Source organism: Panulirus ornatus, chromosome 34 (genome assembly GCF_036320965.1).
Source record: "Panulirus ornatus isolate Po-2019 chromosome 34, ASM3632096v1, whole genome shotgun sequence".
Taxonomy (NCBI): Eukaryota; Metazoa; Arthropoda; class Malacostraca; order Decapoda; family Palinuridae; genus Panulirus; species Panulirus ornatus.
The window spans coordinates 22,292,819-22,310,406 of NC_092257.1; the positions used below are offsets into that span (position 1 = coordinate 22,292,819).

A 17,588-nucleotide genomic window follows, 5' to 3' on the forward strand; every position below is an offset into this window, starting at 1 on the left:
TCTCCACTGAAACTTACCTCCCAATTGACTTGTCGCTCAACCCTACTGAACCTAATTACCTTGCTCTTATTCACATTTACTCTCAGCTTTCTTCTTTCACACACTTTAACATAATCGCTGTTTCTTGCATCAGTGAGGTAGCATCAGGAAACAGATGAAGAATGACCCATCCACTCATATACACATATACACATATATGTACATAAATGCCCATATACACACATATACATACATATACATATCACATATACATACACATACAAAGACATATACATATATACACATGTGTATCTGTGTGTCTGTGTATGTGTATGTATATATGTTGATATGTATATATATCTATATGTGCGTGTATGGGCATTATGTATATGAGTGGATGGGCCATTTCTTCATCAGTTTCCTGGCACTACCTCACTGATGCAGGAAAAAGCAATTATTATAATAATAATAATAATAATAATAAGTGTGTGGTAAAGTGTGTGAAAGAAGAAAGTTAAGAGTAAATGTGAATAAGAGAAAGGTTATTTGGTACAGTAGGGTTGAGGGTCAACTCAATTGGGAGGTAAGTTTGAATGGAGAAAAACTGGAGGAAGTAAAGTGTTTTAGATATCTGGGAGTGGATCTGGCAGTGGATGGAACCATGGAAGTGGAAGTGAATCATAGGGTGGGGGAGGGGGCGAAAATCCTGGGAGCCTTGAAGAATGTGTGGAAGTCGAGAACATTATCTCAGAAAGCAAAAATGGGTATGTTTGAAGGAATAGTGGTTCCAACAATGTTGTATGGTTGCGAGGCGTGGGCTATGGATAGAGTTGTGCGCAGGAGGGTGGATGTGCTGGAAATGAGATGTTTGAGGACAATGTGTGGTGTAAGGTGGTTTGATCGAGTAAGTAATGTAAGGGTAAGAGAGATGTGTGGAAATAAAAAGAGTGTGGTTGAGAGAGCAGAAGAGGGTCTTTTGAAATGGTTTGGGCACATGGAGAGAATGAGTGAGGAAAGATTGACCAAGAGGATATATGTGTCGGAGGTGGAGGGAACGAGGAGAAGTGGGAGACCAAACTGGAGGTGGAAAGATGGAGTGAAAAAGTTTTTGTGTGATCGGGGCCTGAACATGCAGGAGGGTGAAAGGAGGGCAAGGAATAGAGTGAATTGGATCGATGTGGTATACCGGGGTTGACGTGCTGTCAGTGGATTGAATCAGGGCATGTGAAGCGTCTGGGGTAAACCATGGAAAGTTGTGTGGGGCCTGGATGTGGAAAGGGAGCTGTGGTTTCGGGCATTATTGCATGACAGCTAGAGACTGAGTGTGAATGAATGGGGCCTTTGTTGTCTTTTCCTAGTGCTACCTCGCACACATGAGGGGGGAGGGAGATGGTATTCCATGTGTGGCGAGGTGGCGATGGGAATGAATAAAGGCAGACAGTGTGAATTGTGTGCATGGGTATATTTGTATGTGTCTGTGTGTGTATATATAAGTGTGCATTGAGATGTATAGGTATGTATATTTGCGTGTGTGGACGTGTATGTATATACATTGTGTATGGGGGTGGGTTGGGCCATTTCTTTCGTCTGTTTCCTTGCGCTACCTCGCAAACGCGGGAGACAGCGACAAAGCAAAATAAATAAATAAATAAATAATAATAATAATAATAATAATAATAATAATAATAATAATAATAAATATATATTTTTGTTATTCATGTATCAAATTATTTTCCTCCTTTTCATCAACAACTTATATTTACATACATTCCTTTAGTCTTTCATTTAGTATATCTATATCTCAATATGTCCTCATTCATTTTTTTTCTCTAGTGAATCAAATATCTCCCTTCTGCTCTTTTGTCATCATTGATTTCATTCCATATCCCGTGTTTGTTTATAAATCCAGGCCCTGGGAGCTGTTACAGCCTACCCATGTGGCCTGTAGGGAGGTTGCCAACAATGCATTTTCATCTATATGTCTCTAAGTGTTCAGTCCATACTATTTCTTTTTCTTTTTCTTATTCCTGCCAAGTGATCCAGCTTCTTAATCACTCTTCTATGTGGTTTAATCTAATGTCTTTAGGCAGTCCTGATACAAACAGTCCACCAAACCTTCCCTTTTGATCAGGATTAAGCTCACTCCCGTAAAAACTCTTAAGAGATTATTTACTCATGACTGTCTTTCCCTAAAACAAATCTGTCTTTTACTTAGGAATTTTCTCCCCCATCATAAAAATTCACCTACTTGCTTTCTAATAATCTTTCCCAGAACCTCACACACCACATTAATTAGTGAGGCCAGTCTGTAGTTCAATGCCTATTCCTAGTCTCCCTTCCTATTCCCTTAGCATTATGCCTCTCTCCAATGACATTTTGAACAGTAACTCAAGTGGTCTATTAAGCAAATCTGCACATCTCTTTAGCATCTATGTTGAAATTTTATCAGGACTGTGGTTCAAGCCTTTTCAATACTCTGTTAATATCTTTTCCAGATATCTCAATGATTTCCAAAACTTCCTCCCCATTCCATGTCTTTAGCACTCTGTTTTATATGCTTTTTGCATGCAATACATTCAAATCCTGATCTGTTTGTTTGGAATGGACATAAACTGATACTTTATAGTTTCAATGTGATTTCCTTAGTCTGTGCATATTATTAACCAGTTTCTGTATTTCAAAAGTTTTCTTTTCATATGAGACTTTGGGAACCCATTTCTTCTCATATGTCTGGACTTGATGCATAGTCAAGTAGAAAAAATGAGAAGAATAGATGAAAAATCCATGTGTCTTTAGTCAAGGTCTGTTCTACTTGCATTTGATATCAATGGATATAGTATACACTACCTAGCTAATGAACTTAGCATACCCCTTACCCACATACTTAATAGGTCTCTCATGGAAGGACATGTGCCTTCCCTCTGGTGCCAAGCAACTATTATCCCAGGGCCCAAGAAGTCTAATCCTAGCTCCATAAATGAACTGACATCCATAAGCCTTTCTCCCACTTCTAGCTAGACTCTTGAGAGCTTTATTTCACCATGGGTTGTCTGACATTCTTCCAAACACTGACCCAAGACAGTATGGTAACGTGAAATTATGCTTACCACACACTGCCTCGTCTATGTCATATGATGACAAACCTTGATAAACTTGGCAAACTATTTTTTGTGGTCATGTATGATTTCTCAAAAGGTTTTGATCTCATAGACAACTCAGTTATCTCTCATCCAAAGATTTTAAAAATCATGGCTGCAATCCTCACTTCTCCATAGTTCTGCAGTTTCCTTGATTGCTGGGTGCAGAGTTCATGGCCTCCCTCTGGGAAGCTTAGCCAGTGGAGCAGGACAATATATGGTGCTCCTGAGGGTACTATGAGTGGACCCATCACCTTCCTGGCATTACAAGGGACTTTTACACACACCTTAAAATACATCCATGACTTCACAACCTATGAGGTGTATCCACTAGACTCTAGAGGAAATAAGCACCAACAGCACCTTGTAACAAGCCACTCAAAATGTACATACTTGGGCTTCAGAGAGCAACATGGTCCACAACATAAAGAACTCCCAAGTTATGCATGTATTCATCAGAAAGAAACCTTTAGTTTACTGGATATGAGGATTGGCAACACCAGCATCCTAGTAGTGAACAGCTGCAAGCTGTTGGGCATCACCATCACTGTTGTCCTCTCATAGTAGGATCGCTTCAACAATATCACTTCAAGAAAATCTATTATTCTGCTACAGCAACTGGTCAAAGCTTATATACCATATATTTGAACCATCATGGAATACTGTTGCCCACTCTACACCAGGCCAAGCAAATACAAAAACTCCAATGTCAAGTAATGAAGTTAGCAGTGGGATGGCACACCAGTAACCAAGATGCCCTTGGCATGTTTGAGCTTGACACCCTGGCCCAAAGATGTGAGGAACTGAGTCTTAAATTGAAACTGGAACTCCTGGTGACACCGCAACTCCACGTCCTACTACTACTGCAATTGCAAGAGATCAGTACAAAAAGAACACTGGGCTCAGACACAAGAACTTCACCATACCATACATAACTGTACAGTTTAACTCACTTCTCTTGTAATTCAAGAGTTAACTTGATTTGTACTCCTAACTCATGTAATGTGATAATTTTGCAGATAGGTTTTGATGTCCAGGTTAAAATATAATCTATGCTTGTGTTATAAAATTCATGTAAACATGCTTTATCTGTATATACACGGCCATGTAATATTTGATAATAAACTGTTATGTTTGTCTGTCTATTTGTCTCACAACTAATTAATACATTTTTTCATACATATTCGCCATTTCCCACATTAGCAAGGTTGCATTTAAGAACAGGTGAGAGATTTTGAGGGAAAACTCCTCCTTTGGCCCCCTTCTCTGCTCCTTCTTCTGGAAAAGTAAAACTGGAGGGAAGGATTTTCAGCCCCCTGCTCCCACCTCTTTTGGTCACCTTCTACAACACGCATAGAATACGTGAGAGGTGTTCTTTCTCCCCTATCTCCAAAGACACATATATATATATATATATATATATATATATATATATATATATATATATATATATATATATATATATATATATATTTTTTTTTTTTTTTTTTATACTTTGTCGCTGTCTCCCGTGTTTGCGAGGTAGCGCAAGGAAACAGACGAAAGAAATGGCCCAACCACCCCCCCCCCATACACATGTATATACATACGTCCACACACGCAAATATACATACCTACACAGCTTTCCATGGTTTACCCCAGACGCTTCACATGCCTTGATTCAATCCACTGACAGCACGTCAACCCCGGTATACCACATCGCTCCAATTCACTCTATTCCTTGCCCTCCTTTCACCCTCCTGCATGTTCAGGCCCCGATCACACAAAATCTTTTTCACTCCATCTTTCCACCTCCAATTTGGTCTCCCTCTTCTCCTTGCTCCCTCCACCTCCGACACATATATCCTCTTGGTCAATCTTTCCTCACTCATTCTCTCCATGTGCCCAAACCATTTCAAAACACCCTCTTCTGCTCTCTCAACCATGCTCTTTTTATTTCCACACATCTCTCTTACCCTTACGTTACTTACTCGATCAAACCACCTCACACCACACATTGTCCTTAAACATCTCATTTCCAGCACATCCATCCTCCTGTGCACAACTCTATCCATAGCCCACGCCTCGCAACCATACAACATTGTTGGAACCACTATTCCTTCAAACATAGCCATTTTTGCTTTCCGAGATAATGTTCTCGACTTCCACACATTCTTCAAGGATCCCACAATTTTCGCCCCCTCCCCCACCCTATGATTCACTTCCGCTTCCATGGTTCCATCCGCTGCCAGATCCACTCCCAGATATCTAAAACACTTCACTTCCTCCAGTTTTTCTCCATTCAAACTTACCTCCCAATTGACTTGACCCTCAACCCTACTGTACCTAATAACCTTGCTCTTATTTACATTTACTCTTAACTTTCTTCTTTCACACACTTTACCAAACTCAGTCACCAGCTTCTGCAGTTTCTCACATGAATCAGCCACCAGCACTGTATCATCAGCGAACAACAACTGACTCATATTTGCCCCTCTTTCCAAAACTCTTGTATTTACCTCCCTAACAACCCCATCCATAAACAAATATATATATATATATATATATATATATAATCATGGAAGCAGAGGTGAGTCAAAGGAAGGGGGAGGGGACAAAGGTTCTGGGGGCGATGAAGAATGTCTGGAGAGAGAGAACATTATCTCAGAGAACAAAAATGGGTATGTTTGAAGGGTGGATGTGTTGGAAATGAAATGTTTGGGGAAAATATGTGGTGTGAGGTAGTATGAGTAAGTAATGAAAGGGTAAGAGAGATGTATGGAAACAAAAAGCGTATGGTTGAGAGAGAGCAGAAGATGGTGTTTTGAAATGGTTTGGACACATGGAGAGAATGAGTGCAGAAAGGTTGACAAAGAGGTGGAGGGAACAAGGAGAAGCAGGAGACCAAATTGGAGGTGGAAGGATGGAATGAAAAAGTTTCTGAGCGATCGGGGCCTGAACATACATGAGGGTGAAAGACATGTAAGGAATAGAGTGAATTTGAACGATGTGGTATACTGGGGTTGACATGCTGTCAATGGACTGAACCAGGGCATGTGAAATGTCTGGGGTAAACCATGGAAAGGTCTGTGAGGCCTGGATGAGGCTAGGGAGCTGTGGTTTCAATGCATTACACATGACAGCTAGAGACTGAATTTGAACAAGTGTGGCTTTTTTTGTCTGTTTTCCTGGCATTACCTCGCTGAGGCAGGGGATAGTGACACTGTTTCTTGTGGGGCAGGAGTAGCGATGCTGTTTCCTGTGGGGCACAGTAGAGCTGGGAATGGATGAAGGCAAGCAAGTATGAATATGTTTATGTGTATTTATGTATATGTCTATGTAGGTGTATATATAAGTGTGTGAAAGAAGAAAGTTAAGAGTAAATGTGAATAAGAGCAAGGTTATTAGGTACAGTAGGGTTGAGGGTCAAGTCAATTGGGAGGTAAGTTTGAATGGAGAAAAACTGGAGGAAGTAAAGTGTTTTAGATATCTGGGAGTGGATCTGGCAGCGGATGGAACCATGGAAGCGGAAGTGAATCATAGGGTGGGGGAGGGGGCGAAAATCCTGGGAGCCTTGAAGAATGTGTGGAAGTCGAGAACATTATCTCGGAAAGCAAAAATGGGTATGTTTGAAGGAATAGTGGTTCCAACAATGTTGTATGGTTGCGAGGCGTGGGCTATGGATAGAGTTGTGCGCAGGAGGGTGGATGTGCTGGAAATGAGATGTTTAAGGACAATGTGTGGTGTGAGGTGGTTTGATCGAGTAAGTAATGTAAGGGTAAGAGAGATGTGTGGAAATAAAAAGAGCGTGGTTGAGAGAGCAGAAGAGGGTGTTTTGAAATGGTTTGGGCACATGGAGAGAATGAGTGAGGAAAGATTGACCAAGAGGATATATGTGTCGGAGGTGGAGGGAACGAGGAGAAGTGGGAGACCAAATTGGAGGTGGAAAGATGGAGTGAAAAAGATTTTGTGTGATCGGGGCCTGAACATGCAGGAGGGTGAAAGGAGGGCAAGGAATAGAGTGAATTGGATCGATGTGGTATACCGGGGTTGACATGCTGTCAGTGGATTGAATCAGGGCATGTGAAGCGTCTGGGGTAAACCATGGAAAGCTGTGTAGGTATGTATATTTGCGTGTGTGGACGTATGTATATACATGTGTATGGGGGTGGGTTGGGCCATTTCTTTCATCTGTTTCCTTGCGTTATCTCGCAAACGCGGGAGACAGCGACAAAGCAAAAAAAAAAAATAAATAAATAAATAAATAAATAGGTGTATATATATGTATGTACATGTATATATGGTGATATGTATATGTATGTATATGTGCGTGTATGGGTGTTTATGTATGTATATGTGTATATGAGCGGTTGAGCCATTCTTAGTCTGTTTCCTGGCACTACCTCGCTGACATGGGAAAGAGCGATCAAGTACAATAAATAACAGATATATGTATATTCTGCTCCCTCTTCTCTCAGTCTGCATCTCGTCTTGACACAGCTTCCTCAATAAACTCAGACTTGAATAGGATACCTTAGTGGGGTAGATAAAATCTTGTTAAGTTTAATGCTTCCACGACCCAATTTCTACACATCTCTCTGTTGAAAAATCCTCACAACTCTCGTCTCCCCTTTGATGATTCTGTATTTCCACCTCTTGACTCAATGAACATACTTGGTATCACTGTAACATCCTCTTTCCTGGAAACCCCACATTACAGGCATAGCTAAGTCTGCCTCTACGAAACTGAGTGTCCTGTTTAGATGTTGAAACTTCTCTTCTGAACAGTTGCTTCATTTATACAAAGAACTGATTCATCCTTGTGTGGAGCACTGCTCTCACATTTAGGGTGATTCTAGCTTTGCAACCTTACTGGATTTTTCCAGATTTTAGAATATTTGCATATACATAATGGGATATGTGGAAAATAGGATGGTGTAGAAACAAATGGGTTTGAGCTGAAACATAATGTTTCACCTGTTCAAAAGTCTTCCTTAGGAGATAGTGATTCCAGTATTCGGCAGGACCATATTCCCAGCAAGTGAAGGTTACCCAGTCGGACACCTTGGTGTATTACTAAGGTTTCCGACCAGGTGGCCATCACTTGCTGGGGAATATGATCCCGCCGAATGCTGGAATCATTATCTCCTAAAGAAGACATTTAAACAGTAGAAATGTTGAGGTATGTCTCAGCTCTAACCCATTTGTTTCCATACCATCCTGTTTTCCATATTTGTCATGAATAATAGTAATAGATAATGAGATATCTTGGGAATGGGAGCCACGTCTAAATACAAAATACATTCATATTTCACATACAGCTTATACACATAGCCTGAAGGTAATGTATAAAATAACTTTAATAATTTTGCACACAAAACAAAGCCTGTGTAACAATGAACCATCAGAAAGCTAAGGTGTCAAAACCTCAGCCACCCATGTGGTTGTTTGGCATCACCTTCATTCCTGACTCTGAATTTATATGCAAATGATAAGCATTCATTTTCTTACACTTATTCACACAGAACAGAGAATAAGAAAAGACAGTGAGTAATGCATGTAGGCCTGGCATAGAAAATGGTTAGTAACAAACTGACGCTAACAGAGTGTCAGAGCCCAGCATGGGCAAATGAGGTAAGATGTGGAATTTTCCAAATTTAATGTCATGTCACCGCTTAAAATGTTTCAGATTTTGGATAATTTCAGATTTTGGATTAGGGATGCTCAGCCTGTATATATATATATATTTTCTTTTTCATATCCAATCACATTTTCGTACTTAATCACAATAGCAAGGTAACACAAGGAACAGACAAAAAAAAGGCTGCATCTACACACATCCATTTTCTAGCTGTCATTTTAATGCACTGAAACCATATCTCCCTATCCACAACCAGACACCACAGATCTTTCCATGGTTTACTCTGGATGCTTCACAGCCCTGGTTCAGTCCATTGACAGTATGTCAAAGCCAGTATACCGTACTGTTCCACTTCACTCTATCTCAGGCATGCCTTTCACCCTCCTGCATGTTCAGGCCCTGATCGTTCAAAAACTTTTTCACTCCATTCTCCTCATCTCCAACTTGGTCTCCCTGCTCTTCCCATTTCCTCCATCTCTGACACACACATCCTCATTGTCAACCCCTGTCCACTCAATCCCTCCACATGTATATCCTTATAGAAGGAATATTTTCCCTAACAACATCAATCTGCATTATATCTTTTTTTATGTAATGACCATACTAGATCTAGACTTGTGTTTCAAACTATCTAAATGCTGTCTCAATTCTAAAATCTGTTCATTTTGTTTTTGATAATTACCATTCAACTGATTATAAAGGGCAAGCAACTGATCCAGCTTTTTTGTCTGTTCCTCTAATTGGTCTTGTAATGGATGTGGAAGTTCAGAATTTACACTTTCATTTGTAGTATAACTGAAAATTTTCAGAATCTTTTCAAGCTTTGATACAATCCAGTGCTTATTATCTTCCTTGTGTTCATGAATATTCATTAATGCTGCCTTATCAAATTCTTTTGAAAGATTGTGCACTACCCATAACCCTTTAGGCTTCAGAAAATTTTCTATCTTAGTTAATATCCATGGATTCTTATCCTTATTACAGTACTTACCCACTGAATATGCTCTTCTACACCAAGGATAGCATACATCAAAATTCAAAATAAGCTCTGCTTGTACTGCCTTTCTGTACAATTGAATTTCTTTTTCATCTAACGAAGGAGCCCTGATTAATGTAACAATAAATATGGCAACTGTGCAAACAAATACAAGGAAAAGAATATTAGCAAGAACTGGATAAGAAAGTGATTCTGTCAAGAACGTGTCATCATATCCAAGGTCACCCAAGAGCCAAACTACAGTTTTTACTACTGACTGTGGCACTGTTTTAAATGCAGGTTGATCTTGAAGAAGCAAATGAAAGATAAGTGCAAAAAGTGATATTACCATTCCAATGAACATCAAACCTTTGAAAAAATCCCTCAAAAAATCCTTTGTGATAGTTGTAAAGATGGAAAACTGTGGCACCTTATTGATGGTATGAATGAGATGGAACCAATGTATCAGAAGAGCCACAATGCCACATTGCCAGATGAAAACCTGTGAATCATAAATCACACTTATAGTTTACAAGAACAGCTGTGTTATACTTGACTATACCCTATGTATTTCATTGCCATAAATATAATATAAACATAATACTATAATTCATACATAGTATTCTCTTTCATGGCACAATACTTAGGGTTGCTTTAAGGCTACCCCTCTAAGAAGGAGCAGGGAAATGACTGACTACTCTGGAGCAAAATGTTCACCAACAAGACTGTGCTATTATCTACTGACAATGGTGCAGCTTCATCAAAGGTGATGAATTCTACATGTACTAAATAAGCAACTGATTCACTTGCACCAACACACAAATTCTCAATTTTCATAGAATGCCATGCATACACAAAATTCACTCACATTTTTGGACAGCTACATTCTTTATCTTCTTTAAACATTATTTTTTTCTGTAACTTTAACTATTAAACACAAATGTTAAAACTAGGTATCTAACAACAAGGTAGATGTACTGAAGGAACAGTCTTCTTAAGATTATTAAGCAATCAACACACTGTATCAAAATAAAACCTGACTAAATCAAAATAAATATTATCTATATTGTGAACTTCATTAAGTATTTCTACTTAAACTAGTCAAAGAAATCTAGTGACTCTTACCGTCTTGATGCCAAGTGCAAGTCCACAGTAAGAGGATGGGATGAGTAACACCGTTGATAGTATCAAGCATGGGAATCTCACCACAAGGATAGTGCTGTTAACATAATGCCACTGCATCTGTCAAAAGATATGTACTTTTGAATATCTTTTATTTGTGTAGCAATTTTATGTGATAAGGAGTCTTCATCCTCAACTATCTGGTCTGCAATTTTGTCCTTATATTTCCAGGAGGTTGGATGTGTTTAAAAATAATATGCCTGAAGACAGTATATGGTTTGAGAAAGGTTAATCATGTAAGGAATGACAGTCTCACATAGAGATTTAGTAGTAAGAGGAAGCCAATAGATAGGGTAAATCAGGTTGCACTGATCTATCTATATCTCTAATGTCTGTTCCCTCCAGGAGCTTCCATCAAGTGGGTGGCCATGGCCAAAGAGTCTTCATTTATCCCTGTCCTTACTTGGCTCCCTCTCATACAACATCCCACACATTCTTTCACCATTTCTGATATTAAACTCCTTTTATTTCCACCAGACAACTCAGTCTTGGGCCAATCAGGCCTTCTGTTGTCTGACTTTATGTAAAAACTCTTCCACTAAATTTCACCATGTCACAGGTGGTCTTCCTCTGACCCCAACCCCTTTAATTGTACTGTCATACTCTCTCCTTGTAAACTCCCAGTCTTACATTCTCCCCATATGCCTAAACCATCTTAAGGTATTACATTTAACCCACTCTACCAACCTTTGCATTCCCTGCCATACAAAATCTCTCATACACCCCCTCTTTTCTTTCCTCATTCCATCTTGTCACATGCTCCTCTCAAATAGCTCATTTCCACAGCCTGGATTCTTGAGCTCTGTGGCTTATTCCATGTCCATATTTCAGCTAGGTCATTCAAGGTCAGGAAAACTATGCTGTCCCCTAATCCTTTCCTCATTTCCATACTTACTCCTCTACCTCTCAGTATTCTATTAAGGGACCCAATGACTCTTGTGTGCTGTACTGCTCTCTCCCTTATCTCTCCTTCCATATCACCAAACTTACACAAGATTGCTCCTAAATACTTTAGATTTTCAAAGGTCTTGCAGTCTTTCTCTCCCTATATCTGTAACACAGCTTACTACACTTTCTTGTTTCACTCTAAAGGGTTTGGCAGAATCTATACTTTAACTCTGTTCCCTTTAACACACTATTCTTTTACTTTCACTCACATACATCTTCAATCGCTAATGCTTACACACATCATAAAACACACCTACAGTCTTCTGTAACTCTTCTTCACTCTCAGCGAACAACACTGTATCATCTGTAAACAGGCTTGTCACCAGTAACCACACCTCACTGCCACACTCCATCCCTGCACCTCGTTTCCCTAGTTTTGATTTCACTTCTCTTATCACTCCATCCATACACAGTGCCCACCAAGGAAGTAGGTGTGAGGATGCTGTGGCATAACCATCAAGGATAAACATGAAATACCATGAAAATGTGTATTTACCACCATCTAGTCTTCAATGGTTTCCCTTTCCTCTTTATACACTACTTGAAATGACCCGGACCTGAATCAACAAGGTTCTGAAGCCAATTAGGGTCCATCTTTGCCCAAATTTCACAAATGGCCAACTCCAGCTTAGGTATCCCTCATATATTTTCATTTTCATAAGTGCCAACATGTTTTCAATTGGATTCATTAAGTTGATTTCTGAGCCATTCATTTAAAAAACTCCACTGTACAGTCCTTAAGCCAATTAGTGACTAGTCTTGCAGTGTGGCAGGAAGCCTCATCCTTCATGAACACTTCCGCCTTGCTCTTTTTGAACAAATCTGAAAGATGTTCAAACAGTAGCTTGAGATAACTATGTCTGTTCATAGTTTCATTCTTTGCCAATGCTAAAGGGTCCCCAACACCAAAATAACTGACAAAATACCATACCTTAAGTGAAGCAAGGAACTCTACATTGCTTGCAATGTACATGAGATCATATGGATCACAGCCTTGTTAACTGTACACATGCCTGCCACAGACACCTGTCACAGAAAAGGTGGATTCATCACCCCACAAAACACTTCTGAACTTAGCCGTATCTCACAGTGAATATTTCCTGCAAATAAAGATTCTTTTCTTCTGGAGCTTTTGGGCTAAAATTGGTTCGGGAGATAGCCTGCAGCTGTTGTACTTAGGGTCCTCCTGTAAGTGAGGACCCTAACAAAACATCCTTAACAAAACATCACTAGGCAATCTAAGGTTTTCTTCTTTCAGTTCCTTTGCATTCAAGCGTGGATTTGCACGAACTTGGCATTTGTGATAAGCACATTTGGAGTATGTGGAGAGGTTTATCCAGCCTTCCCAGGGTGTTTCACAAGGGTCGGTATAGCAGTGCCGCCACTATCATTAAACTTCTTCACCCATCATTGTGTTGATCTCAAGCTCAAGCCGGTAAAATTAGAAATTTCCTTAATTGGCTTATTTTCCTTATAAAGTGCCAATATAGATGCTTCTATCCCACTTGTAAGGTGAGTATTTTTAACCACAGTAGGTGGTAGAGGTATGAAATGGGAAAAAACAACAAAAATCCAAAGCATAAGTGGGGAGCACAACAAAGCGTTCCCACCTCCTACAATAGCTACTGAGGCAGGCTTGTGGTATACTGACATGTCATGTAGTTGTCACTGCTAGCTAGGGGGCGCAAATTTCACTGGTGGACACCGACACTAGGTGGTGTAAAGTGATTTGCATCAATATAAGTGCTATGGGCCCACTTGCGCCTACTTCGTTGGCAGGCACAGTATACGTTAAAAAGCCACAGTGTTATCACTCAGCCATGCCTCACACCCACATGTATAACAAGACTTTCAAACTCTCCATACACTACTCTATAGAAGGTTTTCACACCATTCAACAGTCGTCGCTGTACCCTATACTTCCTTAACACATCCTGAGTCATTCCACTCAACTCTGTCATATGTCTTCTCCAGATCCATAAAAGTTGCATACAGCTTCCTACCTTTTGCTAGATACTTTTCCACAGTCATTCTCACCACAAACATGTGATCCACACATCCCTTACCTTTTCTAACATACCCTTGCTCCTCATTTATTCTGTATTTAGCCAGTTCATTACTCCATATATCGAAAGTCTTGTAGTCACATTTCCTGGTATACTGAAGTCTTACTCCCCTATAATTGCTTCATACATCCTTAGTGCTTTTTCCTTGGAATAAAGGAACAATAATAGCTTTCACCCGATCCTCAGGTACAACCTTCTATTTCCAAGCTAAATCATATATCAATTGCATGCAATCTATCAACTTTTTCCTCCATACTTCAACATTTCATCCATAGTCATATCCAAGCCAGGTGCCTTTCCTATCTGCAACCTTGTTATCACCCATTTTCCCTCCCTTGCTATAGGTCCATGCGGTTGTACCCTTTTCCTTACATCCTCCATACCCATGCATGTAATAACTGCTACCTCACATTCTCCCACATCCATAACTTCTTAAAAATACTCTTTCCATCTTTCTGTCACTCTCTCTTTTTGATTAAGCAACTTCTCTTTCTTACTTTTCCCATGACATTTCCCTAAACTTTTAACTCAACTTTCCTAAAATCTTCTACTCTTTCTTTGTTTTCCTCTATCAGCTACTTAACATTCCAGGTACACATCTTACATTGTTCCCTCCTCCTTTGCTGAACTTCCACTGGTACACCCTTTTTGAACATTGTACCATATGCTTTTGTCTTCTCTCTCACAACATTTCTAATTTCATCTATTTACCATGCATTTCCCCTCTAACTCTTATATCTCATATTAAATTGATTTGCATACAGTCCAGGCTATGGGAATCACCGATTGCACAGGAAGATGGATAGATGCCTTGTTATATGATAAGAGGCAGAGAGTCATAATCAATGGTGCATCATCAATGTGGTCACTCATTGTGAGTGGGGTCCCCCAGGGAACTAAATTGATTCCTTCTGTAACAAACCGTATGAGGAGAGTTTGTGAGATTTCAATTTGTTCTCCCTTAGCCAAAGATGTATCAAACACTTACAGGATTTAACAACATTGATATTGAAAATTTCATTACAGTAGTGCAGCATTACCACTGAATTAATCTGGACTGTACGAAATACTTCTTTGCCAATGACATTATTAATGTATGGAATGAGCTTTCAAAAAATGTTCATCATAACATGATGGTATATTATGCTACCTTCTCAGTCACCACTCTCTCCCTGGCCAGGCTGTAGTAACATACCAACACTGATAAACCCAAGTCACCTGCTTTGAGAGAGTAAGAATTATTGTATCATTCTACAGCAACAGGAATAATTCAGACATGGTAAGTCAAGAGGCTGGAGCTCAAGTTTATCTTTACTCTTGCCTTTATAACAAAAAAGTGAGGGCATTCTTCCTTATGACTTTCCAACAAAAATTTCCTTCAGGGATGTTAATCCTGCAAGGTATTTTTTTCTGCCTGTCTTCCATCAAGCATATTGCCAGAGGGAGTGAAGGATAGGGAGAAAGCCTTTGTTTTGCTATCCTTTTCTTCTACTGCTTCTAAAAAAGACTGCAATTTTTTTTCTCCGGAGGGAGTGGAGGATGGGGAGAAAGCCTTTGCTTTGCTATCCTTTTCTTCTACTGCTTTTAAAAGAAACTGCAATTCTTTTTTCTAAGTAGTGTCAAAGCCAGACCGCCTTGCCTAGACCTTGGTTTTCTGTGGTTTCTGTATCCATGTAACTCTTGGCCTTGTATCTAACAACATATTAATTCTACAACCTTTAACTGTCATTCTCTAAGCAATATGACATATGACTGCCTCCTACATTTACTGCACTTCCATCAAAACTTTCAGTTACCCTATGTCAAGTCGTATATAGTAACTTATGTAGCAACTGCAACTAAGTGTCTTAGAAGTAATCCTGGAATCATGGAAGAATTTAGTAGCAGATGATGATAAAGAGCTAGAATATTTCTATGCATATTTTGATGGCAAAATGTAATTCTTTGGAGTAACGTGTGGTGTAATACTTCTCCTCATATTTATGTTATTTACCACCAATGCTATGTCCATGTAAGAAGTGAGAGTAGAGTGCAATACAAACAAACAAGGCTTCCATGTCCTTCCCTCTTAACTCAAGGTGAAGAAGGGTCACCCTAGATGTGCTGGCTACACCTACTCATTTCTGGTCTCCATACTGTAGTATTTCTAAATGTATTCATTCTATTTACCATCATTACAGTGCCTGTTTAAGAAATAATAATAGAGTGTGATACCAAGTCCAAAAGAAAGAAAATTATCCTCTATGTCCTCATTTCATCTCGGATATAAGATTTGAACTCAACATCCCTCCTCACACTTAGCACTCTACCATGCCAACATGCAGGTAGTTATATTACTTTTTTGTGTGTTTTCTTTTACTTTTACACATCAGTTAATCATTTTATACAGGATGCCCTTTGTTACAAATGGTGATGGGATATTTTACTATACCCTCTCATCATTTATTTATTTATTTTACTTTGTCGCTGTCTCCCACGTTAGCAAGGTAGCGCAAGGAAGCACACGAAAGAATGGCCCAACCCATCCACATGCACATGTATATACATACACGTCCACACACGCAAATATACATACCTATACATCTCAATGTATAAATATATATACTCACACAGACATATACATATATACACATGTACATAATTCATACTCTCTGCCTTTATTCATTCCCATCGCCACCCCGCCACACATGAAATAACAACCCCCTCCCCCCGCATGTGCATGAGGTAGCACTAGGAAAAGACAACAAAGGCCACATTTGCTCACACTCAGTCTCTAGCTGTCATGTATAATGCACCAAAACTACAGCTTCCTTTCCACATCCAGGCCCCATAGAACTTTCCATGGTTTACCCCAGATGCTTCACATGCCCTAATTCAATCCATTGACAGCATGTCGACCCTGGTATACCACATCGTTCCAATTCACTCTATTCCTTGCATGCCTTTCACCCTCCTGCATGTTCAGGCCCCTGATTGCTCAAAATCTTTTTTCACTCCACCTTTCCACCTCCAATTTGGTCTCCCACTACTCCTCGTTCCCTCCATCTCTGACACATATATCCTCTTGGTCAATCTTTCCTCACTCATTCTCTCCATGCGACCAAACCATTTCAAAACACCCTCTTCTGCTCTCTCAACCACACTCTTTTTATTACCAGACATCTCTCTTACCCTATTATTACTTACTTGATCAAACCACCTCACACCACATAATGTCCTCAAACATCTCATTTCCAGCACATCTACCCTCCTCCGCACAACTCTATCTATAACCCATGCCTCACAACCATATAACATTGTTGGAACCACTATTACTTCAAACATACCCATTTTTGCTTCATGAGATAATGTTCTCGACTTCCACACATTCTTCAATGCTCCCAGAACTTTCGCCTCCTCCCCCACCATGATTCACTTCTGCTTCCATGGTTCCATCCGCTGCCAAATCCACTCCCAGATATCTAAAACACTTCACTTCCTCCAGTTTTTCTCCATTCAAACTTACCTCCCAATTGACTTGTCCCTCAACCCTACTGTGCCTAATAACCTTGCTCTTATTCACTTTTACTCTCAGCTTTCTTCTTTCACACGCTTTACCAAACTCAGTCACCAGCTTCTGCAGTTTCTCACACGAATCAGCCACCAGTGCTGTATCATTAGCGGACAACAACTGACTCACT

General features: G+C 39.7%; 1 protein-coding gene and 1 long non-coding RNA gene across 2 annotated transcripts in view; one reads left to right on the forward strand and one right to left on the reverse strand.

Annotated features, from left to right (window-relative positions):
- Nucleotides 1-17,588, forward strand: part of LOC139759993 (uncharacterized) — a 124,378-nt gene that overhangs the window by 17,024 nt on the left and 89,766 nt on the right. The window lies entirely within an intron of this gene.
- The window catches only part of LOC139759992 (transient receptor potential cation channel subfamily A member 1 homolog), a 195,064-nt gene continuing 182,272 nt past the window's right edge, over nucleotides 4,797-17,588 (reverse strand). The window contains exons 7-8 of the mRNA XM_071682736.1: nucleotides 10,838-10,954; nucleotides 4,797-10,214 (exon numbers count right to left, since the gene is read on the reverse strand). Of these exons, the coding sequence (XP_071538837.1) occupies nucleotides 9,324-10,214; nucleotides 10,838-10,954 (1,008 nt within the window). The 3' untranslated portion in view covers nucleotides 4,797-9,323. The remainder of the gene's footprint in view (nucleotides 10,215-10,837; nucleotides 10,955-17,588) is intronic.